Below are 17,823 nucleotides of genomic sequence, written 5' to 3' on the forward strand. Positions count from 1 at the left end.
AGTTCCCCTTCCTCTGCAAATCACCGGAGGCTTCGGCATCGTATATGATTGTCCCATTACCATCAGGAACACGACCCCGAAAATCAGAAATTTCCAAGCGAGCATTCTGAGCGACTAAATCTTACTAAAAATTATTTCATTGAACAATTTCGAAGAAACAAAAATGCTGTTATCTATGAGGAATTTTGGTCACATATAGTCTTTTTTTTTTAGCAACTCATGGGCTTTTCTGCGTAATTCTTTAAGAAATGGTTTTAAGCAACTCGATCATGTTTGAACTGGTTTTGCCTTTGCACAAAATTCTCTTTAGTCTCGAATGGCTTGTTAATGACAATACACTTGTATGTATATAATCGATTCAATTAATAGCATTTATTCATATACATATGGATTACTTTAGTTATAAAAAACAATGATCGCATCAAAGCGTGAATATTTGTGGCGTCTACTGCTAAACGGTGCTCAGAACAAACGGAAGCTGCTGGGAAAGGCGGTGACCATCATGCGGTTGATAACAGTCCGGATGTGCTCGTGACCCAGGGCGCCGTTAATGGCGGCCAGCTCCTCGAAGTGGTCGCGGGTGCGCTTCTCCTCGATCAGCTTCACCACATACTTGTACATCCGGCCGTAGTGGGCATTGGCATAGGCGTGCCACAGAGCGAACTGAATGGCCTTGGAGTCGTTGGCATCCACGAACTTAATAATTTCCGTGTATAGGTCGTTAATCTCAACCAGGCGTTCCTTGATGCTGTCATCTAAAACGGCCAGCTTGGCCAGGGCAATTCCCTTCTTGCTCAGAGCCTCGATGAGATTGTTCTTCTGCTTGTCCATGTTGCTAAAAGAAAGAGAAACTTCGATTCCTTTTGAAATCTTTAACCAAACTTTCCACTTACGTCTTGATCTTGGCTGCATCGGCACGAGTATCGTTCTTCAGGCCATAGTACGAAAGCAGGGCCTCGGCATCGGTCTCCTCGATCACCTTGTCGGCCAACTTGACAATGCGCTCCAAGGCGCTGCGCAGCTTCTTTTGGTCTTCCTTCTGCTTATCGGAACTTTCTCCTGCCTCCGGGGGTGAAGTCTTCTGGGCATTGGCGAAAGTCAGAGGCAATTGTGACTTCAACTGGTTGGTCTCGATGTTCTGAATGAGCAGCAGGTTTGCCTGCAGGTGCTTGGGATGGGCCGCCACCACCTCGTTGTAGATCTTCTCTGCCATTTCTAGCTCTGCAAGGCGATAATTGTTTTTAATAATCTTACAAGAGGATGTGTTGATCTCATATAGCTACCACACTTGACGATGTGCGAGCACTGGAAGTCACGTAAGCTTTCAGCATAGTCATCAGCATTGGTCTTTCCCTTTTTGGGCGAGGCGGGACAGGCAGTGCTGTCTACCGGCGAATCGCTCTGAATCGTGATTCCATCGCCAGCGGCTGGATTGGTCACCGAGGTGGCCGCCTGGGGGGTTGCCGGAGCCTTGGGTTTGGCCGCATTGGCCGTAGCGGCGGCGGCTGCAGCTGCTGTAGAACCTGCAGCGCTGGAACCGTTGCCTGAGCCATTCGTGTGCGCCTTCTTCTCAGCGGGGTTCAGGATGTAGGTGAAGGGATGCACCGCAACGCGCCGACCGGCCTCGTCTTGCGGAAATACCAGGTTGCCGCTTAGCCAGGCGCACTGGGCGGGCAGATTGGCCTTATTGAGACGTTCCTGGGTAATAGGGGCGATGTACAGCACCCGGGTGGATTCCCTTAGCAGAGCTGAGACAAACTTACGGCCGCCCACGACGCACTGGTTGTAGTTCTCGTAGAAGTCGAGGGTGAGCATGTTGGTCAACTTAAAGGAGGCCACAAGATTGGCCTCCGAGATCTTTTCCAGCAATTCGCGCTTTTCATGACGCACCTGCAACCGAACTGTGTAGTCGCCTTTCTCTAGCTTTGTGAAGAACGTCTGGGAGTGGGCATCGCCGGTGGCCACCAGGGCCTTGTTCGCATCGTACAGCATCCACATCTGGGACTCGAACTCCGCCTCGTACAGCAAATCGTTAAAGATCGGTGCGTACAGGGCAACCTCTGCGGCCTTGGCCACATTCAAGTTGAACACTAACAGGTTCTGGTACACCTGCCGTCCCTCAGGAATGACATCACGCGTGGCACTCAGTGGCGAGATCTTGGCCTCGGTGGGCTTCAGCACCACTGCGGCGCTCTTCAGCTGTAGCACCGGCTGCACATCCTCCGAAACCAGGGCCTCGACCTCCAGCTTGTGAATGCCCCTTCCTGCGTGCATGACATCTGTAAGATATAAGTTATGTGTGTTCAATGAAGGTTATGGAAAGTTCAACAGCCACTCACAGGCATTGGGATTGTGGGCCTCCACACCGCGGAACACTAGGCTGTACTTCAGGTGACTCTGGCCGTAGTTGGACCAATACTTGGCAATACACAACTCCAGAATCTTACCAGACTGCAAATCATTAGTTGGTTAGTGGGAATATACTCAGAGGGTCAAATTGATTTACCCACCTTAACCTTGAAAGCCATGGTGGATTCTTGCTCAGAACCGACCGCCACGATCTTCATAGTCTCAAGTTTGCGGCAGGATTGCTTGGGAAGCAGTTGGTTTGTATGAACGAAGAACTTGCCAATGTCCTTGCCACGATTGGGATCGGTGATGCGCATTCGCAGCTCTTTAAAAGGTAAAGAATTAGTTATTTTGTAGATATTTTTTAAAGGTGCACACTTACCCGCCCAAGTGGCGTGCTCGGGCACCAGGATGAAATCTCTCTGAATGGTGTTTGGCTGGAACTCCACGCTTTTGTCTCCCTTGGAAGAGGCGGGTTCAAAGACGGGTGTATTATGGTCAGACTCCAGGACATGTGGCTGGACCACCGTGACGGGAATCTCGAAGAGAGCGCCCTTCTGCACATTGTCGGTGTCATAAGCACGAATCCTGAACAAATACGGATATATCGAGTTAGAAACTATTAACGTTCCTTGGTTGGAAGCATCTTACACGGCGCTGTGCACGCCTGGCTGGAGTCCAGTGGGATCGATGCGCACCACAATGGTACGTGTGCCGTAACTGAGATCCAGGAAAGCTCCACACTGCACCCAGGTCTGAGAGGCAATGAGATTCAGGCGCACATTGAAGTTGAACTTGTCCTTGGGATCTGAAAAAGAGCGAATGGTTAGAGCAGGAATGGTGTGACCTATGTAGCTTTTACTAACCCGCCTCCTTGTCGTTGAAGAAGACCGGCTCAATGTTTACGTTGTAATCGATGAAGTTGCGCTGCACCCCTTGGCGCAGATGAATGCCCTTGGCCTGATTGTTGCCCACGCGAACGGAGAACCTAGGGGATTAAATAAGGGGTAAATATATATAATATAAATGTATCATTTTTTCCGCAAAATGACTACCACAATTTCAAAGCTATATAATCTTCTCCGCAGTTTAACAACTATTTCTGCAAACGAAAGGAACATGATATCAACTTTTATAACATGTATAAACATAAAAAAACCTGAAGGCTCGCCTATCACATATCTGATAAATTGTTAGCTGCAAAAATGGAAACTTTTCATTTTACAATTCAAAATTGTTTATCGACAAAAAAGATTTAAGCAGATATCATAACCGGTAAAATTGCTTTCGTGTTTATAAATGGTAATTTGATTTTAACTGCTTATAAAAAATAAATAATTACACCGGTTTGGCATATTTGCTTTCCCTTGCAATTGGTTATTCCCAGATTTGATTACACAGCTATTGCCAGTAGAAACCTCCCACCAGAACCCACCTCAGCATATTATCCTTGGACTGCCGGTGCTCCGTCAGATGCTCGAAGGCCTTCTCCACATTGAGCAAGCCATGACCCTGGGCAAAGGGATCCACGTAGCCCAGCTTGGTGGCAGTGACGCTGATCGCCCGCTTAATACTGTACGGCGAATACTCGATGTTCTGTTGCTTCAGTCCCGAGATGAGCAGCGCCACGGCGCCGGCCACATGCGGTGCCGCCATGCTGGTGCCGTTCATCAGCTGCGATTTGCTCATGGTGAACTGCGGCACGGATGCAATGGCTCCGCCCGGAGCGCACACGGTCACTCCCTGGCCGCCGTCGATGCAGGGATCTCGCGATGTCCAGGTGTACACGTTGCCGGGCAGCTTCTCTCGCATCGCATACTCGGCCTCCATCATCTGGGGTGATACGTAGGCGCCAACGCCGATTAAACTGGGCTGGCTGATGTCCGGCGGAGTGCCCACGGTGCAGAGTGCCGGGCCGTGGTTGCCGGCTGAGGCTACCCAGACCACGCCGTACTTGTTGACAACCTCGTTCATCAGGTCCCCAATGCGGCTGCAAGAGATTAGAGATACAGATTAGGCCTGTATTCATGGATTATGGTGGCTATCAGTAAAGTTTGTGTTTGGCGGCTGGAATGTGTCGGAGACAAGAGGAATGGAGTGTGTGAGTATTCGGATTTCGAATGTCATTTACCTCGACGCACACAACTTCTTTCTTCTGCGACGCATTTCATCCAACCCACTAAAAGATATCCACAATTCTGGGATTAGCTGCCGCCAGGCCATTCGCACTTGCTTACCCGGAGTTCGACCAGTTGGCGTGCTCGCCGTAGCTCATGTTGATCACGTCGATGCGCCTGCCCTCGCGACACAGCTCCATCACCTTGGTCATGGCCCGCACCAGAGCCGTTCCGGTCTCCATGGATCCCAGTCGCCCATCGCCGATGGTCATCGACACAATCTTGGCGTTTGGCGCCACGCCATCTACATCCCGTGAGCTGTGGTTCCCGCTGGCAATGGACGAGACGTGGGTGCCGTGCGGTGAGCACATGCCCACCACTTCCAGCACGTTGCCCTCGTCGTGGACGTTCACGGATATTGATAGGAAATCGTCCACGTTGCGGGTCTCGTGTGTTCGCGAGTATTCCCCGATGCGCAGGGCCTGCTCCAGGTCACCCTGCTCCGTGGTATCGATGATGGTCAGCCAGCCGTTGGCCGTTGGGAAGAGGATGCAGTCATAGGAGGTCTTAATGTCGTTATACACCTTCTCATAGCTGTTAAGCATCTCCAGCTCAAAGTCCAGGTTTTCCTTAACTATCTTCTTGTCCCAGGGCAGCTTGGAAGCTTCTCCTGCGAAGAGAGTTCATTGGTCACTCAAGTGCGGGAAAGGAAATGACCTAATCTCACCTGGATTTTGTGACTCGAATTCGACAATCTTGCGACTGGCATTGGCAGTGGCCGTTTTGTGCGGCTTGTCCCAGTGTTTAAGCTTGGCCTGTGCCACAATGTTGTTTCTCACCTTGGACGGCACCAGATCACTGAAGCTCTTGAGGCCCACCCGCACTGCCTTGTCCGGGTCCGTGTTCAGGGACAGCAGCTCCGGACTCAGCTTGAGCGTGTTGCCGGACAAGCCCTTGAGGGTCCCACTCTCGTCCGGCGTCACCTTCTTCTTCATGTCCACATCTCCGCATCCGGAGCAGTCGTACCGCTCAATCACTTTTACGGTTTTGCCATCGCACAGCGTCTGTTGGTAGGGAGTAGGGTAATGGTTGAGGAGATTAAAGGAGGAGCAGGTGGAAGGGGGGAGCAGATGGCAAGAGGTAGTTGTAGAAGGAGGAACAGATGGACAGCAAGACCATATGGAAGGAGGAGAATAAAAGATAGGATTAGGTAAAAAAAAAATAAGAAGGTATAGGTAAATTTATGGAGGAGTAGGTTTAAGGATGAGTAGGTTAAGGACGGAGCAGCTATGTATAAGCAGCTGTGTCCAAAACGGAGCACCAGCTGGCCACCGGCAAAGAGCGTATGCGCAAAAGTGCCAACTCACCTCCAGTCCCGTTGCCCGGGGATCCACACCGGAATCGAAGATGGCTATGGTAACGTCGCGTCCGTCGTACTCCGGATACTTCTGCAGGAAGTTCAGCACCCCCGTCTCCGCCTTCGGGACCAGGGCGCCCGTGGGAAATGACTCGACAATACCGCTGGTGGCCATGCTCATGCTCCTGCTCTCGGCTGCTTTGTCGCTCTTCTCGATCTTGGTGTTCTTCTGGAAGTTGTTGTTGCGCTCGGAACTCTCTGCGAATTCCTTGGTCGCTGTTTCAATGGAGAAATAGATTTGTAAGGTAGGACCGAGACTTTGTTGCAAAAAAAAACGGGACAACTGACTAGGCAAATATACCGTAAAAATACCTATCTGATTTAAACGTAAGCTGGTCACACCACCATACACTGAAATTCAAATTTCTTTCTTGAAAAGTATTTAACTTTTATTTAGAGCAAAAAACAAGTGAGGTGAAATAATAAGAATTGACTTTTGATGTGAGAAAATATTAGTAAATTTAAATAATAAAACATTTTTGGTGGTGGAGTTTTATTAGATTAAATTCATATAATACTTCTCATTTAAAATCTTATTTTAAAAAACTACTGCACTGTTTATTATTACCTCCAACCGTTTACACTGATAGTTTTGATTAAATATAACTATTACTTGAAAAATATTATTTTTTAAAACCAAGTAGCAGAACGAATTTCTGTCACAGTTACTTTCTTATCGGTATTGCATCACCTCTAGTTCAACAATCACTTTTTGGTATATTTTTGAGGACCCGCTGTATATTTCAACGGCCCATCCGCGGTCCCACTAGGTTGTCGTCTTTTGGAAAATATCATAACAATCTATTTCCCCGACAATATGTGGTTCGAAATCTTACCTGGTGCCGTGATCATCACCACGCTCCTGTCGGTGCCCATATACGCCATGTACGGCCTGGACAAGCTGACCATCGGCAATGTGAGTTCCAGGAAGGCCTTCTGCCCGAGCAGCTCGAAATTCTTATATAACCGCAGCTGCTGGTGCACCAGTCGGAATTTGTTTAACATTATTTAAAGGCCTACCTTTCGCACAGGGTTCTACGGGACTAGGGACACTTGCTACGGAGTTTCTAATATTTTTCGTATGCTTTACAGGCTTTCCGGCGCAACATGGACGAGCGTTTCAGCCGAGTGATGTACCAGCGCGACTTCCGACTAACCGACAATCCCTACAAAATGAACGTGAGTGATATGCTACAGTCTGGCCTGCTTAAAAATCATTTTTTGGGCCATTTTTGGCGGCAATTGTTATCTAATTGAGGTTTTTCCAAAAGTGTTAACGTTTGTTTTTAAGGTTTTGGTTTAATTTCATTTCACTTATTTTCCATTTCAAATCATTTTCAGTTTAAAATCTTAATAATTTTATTTTACGTATCATCTCACACTTTTTGTGTTGTAAAAAAGTTTTTGGGGCTACAAATTTTAGTTGACAAACATGATTCTAATATATGTTTGCTTAATTATTCCACTTCTAGCATGAATATATAAGTTCCCTTCAAAACATTTTCCTAAAGGATTCGTTTCGCCTTATAGTTTAAGCTTATAGTTTCAATGGGTTTTTATGTAAAGTGGTTTTTAGTATTTTTTTAAAAGTTAGAAAATGATTTTTTCTATTATTTTACCTTGCATGGTGGTGGGCTTTCCTGTTCTAGTTTCTGCTTACGATCTGAAATTTTCATCCTCGATTTTGTGCTTCTTCATCATTACCATCCATTTGTGCATGTTTATCTTAAGAGGTTTAAGAACCCATTTCTTCTATTCAGAACCATTTCAATTTTCTTGCAGGGTCTGGATGCTATACCTGATGAGAAAACAAAATAACTTAATTTAAGTGAAGTTTTCCGTTTAAGCTTAAGTGCAAAAGTGAATAAACGAAACGTATAGTTCGAAAGTGATAGTTGAATTGGTCGTTTTTGAGTTTTCCCTGTAGTTTTCCACCGGTTTGTTTTCTCTGCTTAGGTGTAAAGCCCCTTTCTTTCTAGGGACTTGAACAAATTCCCGATGAAGAGGAGAAGAAGGATCAGAAGGACCCCAATGAGGATTACGATGTGGGCGATGATCCCGCGCTGTTGAAGAAGAGGCAAAAAGAGCGCAAGTTGAAGGAAAAACAGCTGAAGGAGGAGGAAAAACAGAGGGAGAAACAGAGGAAGGACGAGGAAAAGCTCATGGAAAAACAGCTGAAGGAAGAGGAAAAGCAGAAGAAGAACTAGTAGGAATAAAAACAAACATTTCGGCTGTGTAGCCCCCAAACCGAGTAAAGGACTCTCGGCCTTTGCCGCCATTTAACAACCCTGTTCTCGTGACAGGAAACCACCCCTAAGGGAGAAGTACGGGTGGCGAAACATCCCGTCGTTAACTTTGTGTGGTATTCGGTGAAAAGGCGTCGTCGAGCTGTGAGCGCGCAAATAAACAAATATTTTACCGACTTATTCTAGATTTCTACCTTGAAACACATTTTAGAATTCGGAAAATTAGAAAACTGTAGAGTTAATCCGTAAAATGTTTGAGTTTTTGGGTGCCTGTAGGTATTTCGCTTAGAAACGGTGTGGAAAACCAGGCATACACATAAAACACAGCCATGACTGCCGGGCAATGGGTGGGGGTGGCTGAGCGGGTGCTCCTGGGACTGGGGGTCAAAAGGGGAGCTAGCTTGGTTTACCTGGGGATGTGCGTGCTCTTCTTCGCCAGCGCCACGCACGCGAACTCCCTGAACGCCATCGAGGAGCCCGTCACCCGGCGCCACCACCAGCGACATCACGAGCGGGAACGCGAGCGGGAGGAGAACGGCTACTGCGCTCCCTACAGCGGCAAGGTGTGCAAGGAGTACCTCACCGGCCAGGTGTGGTACAGTCTGGATGATCCCACTGGCGGATGGAAGAACGAGCAGGTGACCACGGCGCTCTGGGACGAGCTCATCTCCGATCTCACGGGTCTGTGTCGCGAAGCTGCCGAGGTAAGTTCATGGGGCGGGAAACACCTATTTCATATTTTTGTTTTAAATATTAGAATATATAAAACGAAAATCCTTATACTCGCACTATAAACCTTTTTAAACCAAGGTTATTAATCGCAATCCCTTACAGAAAATGCTCTGCGCCTATGCCTTTCCCAACTGCCACTTGGAGGGCGGTCGAGCTGTGAAGGCTCCCCTCTGCTTCGAGGACTGTCAGGCCACACACCTGCAGTTCTGCTACAACGACTGGGTGCTCATCGAGGAGAAAAAAGAGCGAAACATGTTTATCAAGAGCCGCGGGCACTTCCGGTTGCCCAACTGCTCCTCCTTGCCGCACTACAACGCCTCCATGCGGCGGCCCAACTGCTCCTACATCGGCCTCACCGAGCTCAAGGAGTCGGAAGTGAGCTGTAAGCTATTACCTAGATCACCTCAAAGGCTTTCTTATATTGTATTAACATTTTCCTTTTCCTCTACAGATGACTGCCGCAATGGCAACGGGCGCTTCTACATGGGCACAGCAAACGTGTCGAAGTCCGGAATTCCCTGCCAGCGCTGGGACACTCAGTTCCCCCACAAGCATTTCCAACCTCCTCTGGTCTTCCACCAGCTCCTGGAGGGCGAGAACTACTGCCGGAATGCGGGTGGCGAGGAGCCGCATCCCTGGTGCTATACTGTAGATGAATCAGTGCGCTGGCAGCACTGCGATATACCCATGTGTCGTAAGTAAAAATAATCCCTGCCTCCTATGTCCATCTAATGATCTCGTTTTATTTTAGCGGACTATGTAGACCCCAATGCCGGCGATTTGAATACGCCGATTAAGATGGAAAAGTTCTTCACGCCCTCGATGATTTTTCTGCTGGCTGGGATTGGTTTCGTGGCCATCGTGGCCCTGCACCTAATGATCCTGCTCGTCTACAAGCTCTCCAAGCATAAGGACTACTCCCAACCCCCAGGAGCAGCCACTGCCGATTGTAGTGTTTCCATGCGTGGAGTAGGAGAGTGCGGCGGCAATCTGAACACCAGTCGGGAAACTCTCGGAGGCAATGGGAACACCAATACCTTGGCCAAGTGGGGCACCATACGAAGCACGGCCACGGTCCACAGCAATTGCGTGGCTCTTACCACGGTGACCAATATCCCGGATGGGAAGGGCTCCAAACCGAATGCGCGTCTGGAGAAGCTGGAGTACCCACGTGGGGACATAGTTTATGTGAGATCCCTGGGGCAAGGAGCTTTCGGTCGAGTCTTCCAGGCCAGAGCTCCTGGACTTGTCCCCGACCAGGAGGATCTACTAGTGGCCGTAAAGATGCTCAAGGATGACGCCAGCGATCAGATGCAAATGGATTTCGAGCGCGAGGCCTGTCTGCTGGCCGAGTTCGATCATCCCAACATCGTCCGGCTGCTGGGCGTGTGCGCCTTGGGTAGACCCATGTGCCTACTGTTCGAGTATATGGCGCCCGGGGATCTCAGCGAGTTCCTGCGCGCCTGCTCCCCATATGCCACCCACCAGGCGCCGACACGGGATCGCCTTCAGCTGAATGAGCTACACCTGCTGCAGATGGCCGCCAACATTGCAGCGGGCATGTTGTATCTCTCCGAGCGGAAGTTCGTCCACCGGGACTTGGCCACAAGGAATTGCCTAATCAACGAGCACATGGCGGTGAAGATCGCCGACTTTGGGCTCTCTCACAAGATCTATCTGCAGGACTACTACAAGGGCGATGAGAACGACTTCATCCCAATACGCTGGATGCCACTCGAGAGCATCCTGTACAACAAGTTCTCGCTGGAGTCTGATGTGTGGGCCTACGGGATCTGCCTGTGGGAGGTCTTCTCCTTCGCTCTGCAGCCGTACTTTGGGTTGACCCACGAGGAGGTGATTAAGTACATCAAGGAGGGCAACGTGCTCGGTTGTCCGGACAACACGCCGCTTTCTGTCTACGCGCTGATGCGTCGCTGCTGGAACCGCAAGCCAAGTGAACGTCCGGGCTTCGCCGAGATCAACCACTGCATCCAGCACAGCATCGCCGAGAGTGAGTGCAAAGCGATGCTCTAAGGAATCGCCGGCGGAGTCGAGGAAATAAATCAGTGTACCACAGAACGATCGTCCGCCGTCTTCCGGGGCATCCAATAGAACCGTATATGCACGCCAGGGTGGGAGAATAAATCGTAGATAGGAATGTCATCTATGGTTAAGTTAAATCCAATGTTTTATTAGAACTTTATTTAAAAATGATTGGCACATTCGTATATCTTTTAAAGTGAGTTTAAATTTACTTTTTAAGAAATTGAATTATTTTGTTATTTTATCCAAGGAACCCCTAATTGAAAATTATGTATACATTCTTAGTACTCCATAGATGGCACTCCTAGACTACAATATTTGAATTCAAACCACCTTATTACACACTCTTTTATACTAACATATGCAAATTGATTTGAAATATTGCACTAGGTGAGATCAGATGGGCAAAAGGATTGTGATTAAGTTAGTTTCAAGACCACTCCATATCTTTAAGAAATCGCTCCGGTACTAAGTCTTTCAAATGATGCTTCCTCACCAAACTTTGTTTACTTGGTTCAGACACTATTTTGATATAATTATACCCACTGATCTCTCGTCACCAATCGAATAGTCTGCCACAACGAACGCATCATCAACGTTTCGTACTCATATCTAGTCTGTAGCTTAAGTTTATCTATATGCGCATATGTAGATTGCATTTTAATGGGATTAATTTTTGACTAGGCTTAAGCTCTGCCACTCCACAAGGATCCCTGATCGCTGGGTGGGGAAAACAGGAACCACACACCGGAGACCATCAAAACAATAAGTTGTATGAGATATGGAATATTTAGAGAACTGTCTACAGCCCGAATTTCTGGGTAACTTTACATAATCTTTGTAACTAAAACAACGTGTTGATTGTAATTTGTATAAATAAACCATCCATAACCGTATCACATCAGCAGTAGTAATAGTTATAGTAGTAATTGTCGTAGTAGCATCGGCTATAGGTTGCGGGATAAGGAACAGGCAGAGGCACGGGAAGAACTCCGCCGTACCCACCATATCCGCCGTATCCTCCGTAGCCGTAAAATGGCCGTGCACCTCTGAAACCACCGGGTGGTCCTCCTCTGAAACCTCCACGACCTGGTCCGCCGAATCCTGGCCCCCTGCCTCCGAAACCACCTCTTCCGAAGCCACCTCCTCTTCCGCCTCCGAATCCGCCACCTCGTCCTCCTCCGAATCCTCCGCCATGACCGCCTCCGCCATGTCCTCCTCCACCTCCGCCACCGCCTCTCGCCTCCGTCATCTGTGACAGGGTCACCAGAATCATCAAGCACAACAAGATCCAGAACTGAGACATCTTCTTCGGTTAGAACCTTATCGATTCGTAGGTAAATCACGACTAAGTTCAGATGACTGGGAAATTGTATTTATTGCTAACTAATTAGGACCCCCACGTTAATTGGCAATGCGAGAATGAGTTCATGTATTGAAAATCCCCGATCGATATTCTCTTATTTGTTTCTGTATTTGCGTTATTTTCGCCTCACTCCGCCGATTCACACTCCTCGATATCACAGCAGCCTAAATGATTAGGCATCAAATGGAATTTGTTCCTTAACCGAATGAACTTAAATATATACATAGATGGGGGGATGAGCCGGGAAGGGAGCATTTTACAGCGCCTCTGGGCATTGCTTGTTTTTGCTGATGATCAGCCTTTCCGGATCCAATGAAAGCCGCTTCAATACGTCGTACACCTTGGAGCGGATGTCCACCTCAAAGTCCCGGTCACGTCCAAGAATCCAGATCTGATCGGAATGACCTAGGGATCCAATGCTGCCGCAGGACCACAGAATGGCAAAGTTATCGTAGTCCGTGTAGAGCACCTGGTACTTTCCGGAACCTGGCAGCAGTCGGGCAATTACCTCCGGAAAACGGGTGGTAAACTAAGGATATTATAAAATGAATATAATATAGGTAATACTAAAAGAATGGTATCTTCTTGACTAGACCTATCATTTTTGTCAGTGTTACTAAGACAGTAAGCAGTAGATCTGTTTGTTTTTTCAAGGAAAGCTTTACCTTGAAATCCATGATAGATGATCGACTGTTTTCCGGCGTCGCATATCCAATGTTTACGTTTGGATTACCAGTTCTAAATAGGAAAAAGTGGTTAGTTAGGGATATTATACCTTTTAAAGGTCTAGGTGACCTACATGCGATTGATGTTTTTGATAGCCACCGCCAACTTGAAGTTGGAAAACTTTGACAGTTCCCCCTTGTTGTACGGCTCAAACTGGAAGGTTGTGCATCCAGAAGCAATTTCCGGAAGGTAAAACGAGCGCTCCACTTCGTACCAATGGCCGAGAACCTGGATGATGATTACATTTTTTAATTTAAAAATAAATAAGTCAATATAGAATATTATTATATGTGCATCTATACTGAAGAAAATTGTTTCTCTTAAATACAACGAAAATTCCCTAAGTGTGACTAGTAAAACCTCTACGATAAAGAAAATTTAGTGCGCACTTTGATAAAAACGAATTCTTCTAATATTTTCCTTAAGTATCTTCTTTTCAAATATTTTACTAACCATAAGGCCCACATGTGTTCTAAACAGCGTTTACCCAGTTTTTCATTCCAGAAAATGTTATTGTTCCTTTGTTATTCAACCGTATTATCAGAATTTCATGCATTGAGCATGTGGGCTAGAACTAGAACCATCTTTAAGCCATAAGCCTGAAACCCGAAACCGTTCTTGGAACTGGCACGATTTGTCACCCTGCGTTTCTCTCGGCCAAGAAACACTTAACTGGGTTACTAATTCAGTGCCCTACCATCCACCACATACCACTTAACCCAAACAATGCGTAAAACGTAAACATTTTGGGAACTGGTTTTGGTTTTTGGCTGCTGGCCATTGAGAAGAGTCGCACTTTTGGCAGCAGCCCAACTTGCAGTTCAAAGTCGGAGGGCGCCGCATCGCATTTAATTAGTACTGACGACGATCCGAGGTCTTTGCCCCGGGTCAAAAGCGAGCGTTGGGGGCGGGGACGATGTCAAATGGTTAAATTCACGCCTGTCAACAGCTCAATTGGATGATGTGCCAGTTGGGGAAGTGGCGAGGAGGTCGCCAGACCCACATAATGTGAATCACAATGCCTCTTTCTCACTCGGGCAATTATGGTGCATTATCATTTATGCAAATCAAGGCTCAATCAATTTAATTTGAGCTGCTAAAGTGATTGGGCCAATTTTCTAGTCTATGATCTCAGCGGTGCCAATTAACAGTGGCGGTGTGGCTTAAAAAATTCCACTTATGGTTTCAGAGGAACTATAAAACATGCTATAGGTTCATAACTAGCCTATTATTTCAAAGTGTTAAAAACAGTTTTATTTCCAAAATAAAACTACTAATTCCAAAGTTTCTCTTTCTTCAAGAAAAGAAATCTTACAAAAAGAAATCTATTACTTTTAAACAAAGATATGGGCTTCGCTCTACAAATATTTGATCCAATTCGGAAGCAAAAAATGTCGCTTTCAATGGAAGTGATATTAATTTAATGTTCGGGTTAGGGATGTTCGACTGTAAATTCACTTTGTTGTCCTTGGCATGCCCGTGTCTGAGCATTGGTACTGGTTGATTTACTTCTTTATAAAATAAGTGGCTTGTTTACCATCGGACAGGCCATAAAGCTTTTGTGCCTCTCGCCTCCTTCTGTAAAACTGGTTTGCATTTTACACGGCGGATCGGATTTGGTGGCCTTAAATTGGTTCAAGTTCATCTTATGCACAATCCACAAAATGAAGAAAGGTCTTCGTCTTCGGATGCCGCCTTGTGCTAATTAATCGAAGATGTGACACGTTTAGGATGATGGCAAATAACGATGACGTGCGGATTTTACAATGAATTTTAGAGATGTTAGTCAGAGAAACCCCAATAGATTTAGCTAGTCTCGATAAGTATACTTACAGAATCCCAAGTCAAACACAAAACCCTCAAAAAAGGTTTAGCGGTATATATCTTTTTAAATAAATATAGAAAAAACCCAAAACCATTTAAGCTACTTTAGATAAGCACTTTTAGTATCCCAAGTCAAACATCAAACCGTCGTGTTAGATTGTGTTACAAAGTACTATTTTTAAAAAATATCCAAGCAGGTTCTCAAAGGTTATTATCATAATAATTTTGGTATTCACATCAGATCTAGAAAATAACTTGTCTTAAGAATTTCATACGAAAAGTTATACATAATAAAAAAATTGACCCCAACACAAATACATAAATTAATTTTCAAAACCAAAAATAATTATATTTATTTGTATAGTCTCTATCGAGTGTGTATTATAAGATCTTAAGATCGTTTAAATTAATTATACGCTAAAGTTTATTAGCTGTATATCATCTTCCGGTTCGATGGGGTCAGCAACTAACTTACCCGACTCATATTGAACTTTGGCATCGATGGGTAATTCGGGCAACGTCCAAATCCGTAGGCATTTGTCCCAGCGAATGACAGTAATAAAACTCCGGAAAAAAGGCAAACACTCGAGACCAGTGACTTTCCAGCCATAATTGTTTTTTTTTTTGTTAGTTCACTTTAACTATTTGGCACTTCAAGCGGCAGAATTGGCACAACAGCACCCAACTAAACTGTGTAGAATTCGAAATCAGGTAATTATTTTCATTGAACTCGACCGTATTCTCCTGGCTGTGCACAAAGTGATTTCCGATTCGACGGGTTCACTTGGCCAACGAACTATGTATGGATCAACATTAGCATTTACATTTCCTCAAAGTAACCGCCCATTGATATTCCGGATGGGAAGTGTGCGATAATGAAAACGTGCTGTCTACCGGCTTTGTTAAATAAACCTGGACGACTTTGGTCAGTACCGAGAAGAAGTGAAAACCACTAACTGGGCTGGCCGCGCTGTTTGTTTATTTTTAATATTTATTTTGGATTGGCTCGTGCCCGTTCAGCGGGTTACGTAAAAGAAAAGCCAACGTCAAAATGCAGCTTAAAACTGGTTGCCCCAACGATTTTTCGCACACATGAAGAGATATTGCGCATTGCAAAAAGCGGGTAAAAGCGAAAATACCTAATCGAGGAAATACCGGGATGCATCAATTGTGTCATGGAGTTAGTCGGGTGCATTGCTCGATTTATCTGCGAAAGTGGGCATATATGTATAGTATGTGTATACAATGTACATTTATAAAGATTCGTTCAGGCGTATCAAGTTCAAGACAAGTAGGAAGAGGGTTTTCTCTTCACAACCATGGCATTACCGCATAACCGTGGAAATAAGCCATTACTAATTGACCAATAAATAGAGATGTGAAAGTACAATCCACCTAAATAGGGTATATGAACACAATCTCATTATGATTTTGGTTTTGTTATCGTGGCATGATCAGTAATGATAGCACTGCTTTATGTTCAAAAGGTCAGAGGTTATTGAATTTACTAATAAAATTTAATTTATAATATATCAAAAATCCCTCATATCTTGTTTAGTCAAAACAAGTTTAAGGAGAATGAATTTTTTATTCATTCGATTTCAGATTGATTGAAAGTTAATAATTATTTTAAGGTACATTGAAAGTACAGATATGGTAAAAACACAACTGATATCTTGCACCTAGGTACCGCCAAATAGACACTTCCCATCACTGCCAATAAAAAAAGGTGTTAATTCCATTGGAAACGGCAACAAAAAGTGGCACAAAATAAGCCAAGGCAATTGCAAAATACTCTTGTTATCCAGCTGATTTCACTTTGTGCACATACAAGTGCCCGTTTCGTTTCGCGTGTGAGATAAAATGTGAGAAAAAAACACTGGATGTGATGCAGTTTTATCTGAAATCTCTTTGTTTACATCGTTTTTAGCAATGTTCTTTGCCAACGCGGTTTTTATCTCGCCAACTCGAATCTCGAATAGCGCCGGAAACGCGAATCGTTCACATCGATCGACCGCTCGCGGCAACCGTTGAAATGAAAATGAACTGAGCGGTCATTTGAATTCAATTCACTGCTCGATGGCCGCTCTGCCTATCGATATTAAATCGTTAGAAAACTCATTTTAGTAATTCAAACTGGTCACATTACTTGATTGCAGCCTTGCCTATCGATCTTAGTTTGTAAAAGTAACGCATTTTTTAAAACCCGCTTCCGCTTTTTTGTTTTTACCCAAACCTATTTTATTTCTTGCAATATTTTTCTAGCAAGCATTTTTAATTTTTAAGCCGCAATAAAAAATACACCGAATATTTATTTAACACTGATCATGAGGCTATTATAAAACCTATCGATTAAATAACGGGTATAAATATACACCAGGTTGTGGTCTTTGCTAACGACATGTAAAATAAACTGTAAAATAGTAATTTGCAAGTAACATAACGTATATTCCGAATTGCCTTTGAACTAATTGAAATATTCTTTATTTTCGAGAAGGTGTTTCACCTTTTAAAATATATAAACATTGAATCCGTCTTGGAGGAAGATTTGAACTGTTAGGGCCAGCAAGAATCTGCCTGCATCATAGTTCCATCATAGTTAGGAGCTGATTAATACACTTTCTATTAACAATACTTCTTAATGCACATATATATTGATTTTTAAATAATTTATTAATTTTATATTAAGTCAAAGTTTTTTGTATTCATTAAAAAGCTGCCATACTAGAAACATTTGAATATTTAAAAGTGTACTGTTGTCCAACTCGTTCATGATCCTTTAAATGGGTTGACTGAGATTTAAGCCTTAAATCATACCTGAAATTAGAAAATATAGTTTATAAAACCCGAAACATATTTTAAGACCCTGAAACCTTACAATTGTTTACTAAATACCTTAATATCCTACTAAATACACGTAATGATAGCTCTTTTCCTGGTTCCAAGTTATGTTTGCGTTAGCACGCAGTACATCATCAGTAGTATGCAAAGGATACTAAATGC

At 44.9% G+C, this 17,823-nt stretch overlaps 5 protein-coding genes across 9 annotated transcripts; 2 read left to right on the forward strand and 3 right to left on the reverse strand.

Annotated features, from left to right (window-relative positions):
• Positions 1–346: 346 nt before the first annotated feature.
• On the reverse strand, positions 347–6,156 carry LOC119549336 (tripeptidyl-peptidase 2). The gene is made up of 12 exons (XM_037857317.1): positions 5,834–6,156; positions 5,194–5,530; positions 4,587–5,136; positions 3,785–4,339; positions 3,216–3,337; positions 3,001–3,157; positions 2,732–2,937; positions 2,511–2,674; positions 2,340–2,451; positions 1,284–2,279; positions 894–1,221; positions 347–835 (listed from the first exon to the last, which is right to left on the reverse strand). Exons 1-12 carry the CDS (start codon positions 6,002–6,004, stop codon positions 463–465), a joined length of 4,071 nt encoding a protein of 1,356 aa, XP_037713245.1. The 5' UTR covers positions 6,005–6,156; the 3' UTR covers positions 347–462.
• Positions 6,157–6,605: 449 nt separating this feature from the next.
• On the forward strand, positions 6,606–8,109 carry LOC119549341 (nucleoporin GLE1). Of its 2 annotated transcripts, none has more exons than XM_037857326.1 (3): positions 6,606–6,799; positions 6,976–7,062; positions 7,863–8,109. In XM_037857326.1, exons 1-3 carry the CDS (start codon positions 6,701–6,703, stop codon positions 8,088–8,090), a joined length of 414 nt encoding a protein of 137 aa, XP_037713254.1. In that variant the 5' UTR covers positions 6,606–6,700; the 3' UTR covers positions 8,091–8,109. The 2 variants fall into 2 exon arrangements, with proteins under 2 accessions (XP_037713254.1, XP_037713253.1); XM_037857325.1 differs by lacking the exon at positions 7,863–8,109 and adding an exon at positions 7,666–7,783 and having other exon boundaries at positions 6,614–6,799.
• A 215-nt stretch (positions 8,110–8,324) lies between these two features.
• On the forward strand, positions 8,325–11,012 carry LOC119549338 (tyrosine-protein kinase transmembrane receptor Ror2). Its single transcript, XM_037857318.1, has 4 exons — positions 8,325–8,833; positions 8,964–9,243; positions 9,313–9,555; positions 9,613–11,012. Exons 1-4 carry the CDS (start codon positions 8,459–8,461, stop codon positions 10,893–10,895), a joined length of 2,181 nt encoding a protein of 726 aa, XP_037713246.1. The 5' UTR covers positions 8,325–8,458; the 3' UTR covers positions 10,896–11,012.
• A 19-nt stretch (positions 11,013–11,031) lies between these two features.
• LOC119549340 lies at positions 11,032–12,142 on the reverse strand. Its single transcript, XM_037857324.1, has one exon. It carries the CDS (start codon positions 12,114–12,116, stop codon positions 11,574–11,576), a length of 543 nt encoding a protein of 180 aa, XP_037713252.1. The 5' UTR covers positions 12,117–12,142; the 3' UTR covers positions 11,032–11,573.
• A 219-nt stretch (positions 12,143–12,361) lies between these two features.
• Positions 12,362–16,861, reverse strand: LOC119549339 (apolipoprotein D). Of its 4 annotated transcripts, none has more exons than XM_037857323.1 (5): positions 16,740–16,861; positions 15,296–15,510; positions 13,070–13,224; positions 12,936–13,008; positions 12,362–12,799 (listed from the first exon to the last, which is right to left on the reverse strand). In XM_037857323.1, exons 2-5 carry the CDS (start codon positions 15,428–15,430, stop codon positions 12,527–12,529), a joined length of 636 nt encoding a protein of 211 aa, XP_037713251.1. In that variant the 5' UTR covers positions 15,431–15,510; positions 16,740–16,861; the 3' UTR covers positions 12,362–12,526. The 4 variants fall into 4 exon arrangements, with proteins under 4 accessions (XP_037713251.1, XP_037713249.1, XP_037713248.1 ...); XM_037857321.1 differs by having other exon boundaries at positions 12,527–12,799; positions 15,296–15,505; positions 16,740–16,849; XM_037857320.1 differs by having other exon boundaries at positions 12,527–12,799; positions 16,652–16,845.
• Between the last annotated feature and the right edge of the window lie 962 nt (positions 16,862–17,823).

This window comes from Drosophila subpulchrella, chromosome 2R, assembly GCF_014743375.2.
Source record: "Drosophila subpulchrella strain 33 F10 #4 breed RU33 chromosome 2R, RU_Dsub_v1.1 Primary Assembly, whole genome shotgun sequence".
NCBI lineage: Eukaryota > Metazoa > Arthropoda > Insecta > Diptera > Drosophilidae > Drosophila > Drosophila subpulchrella.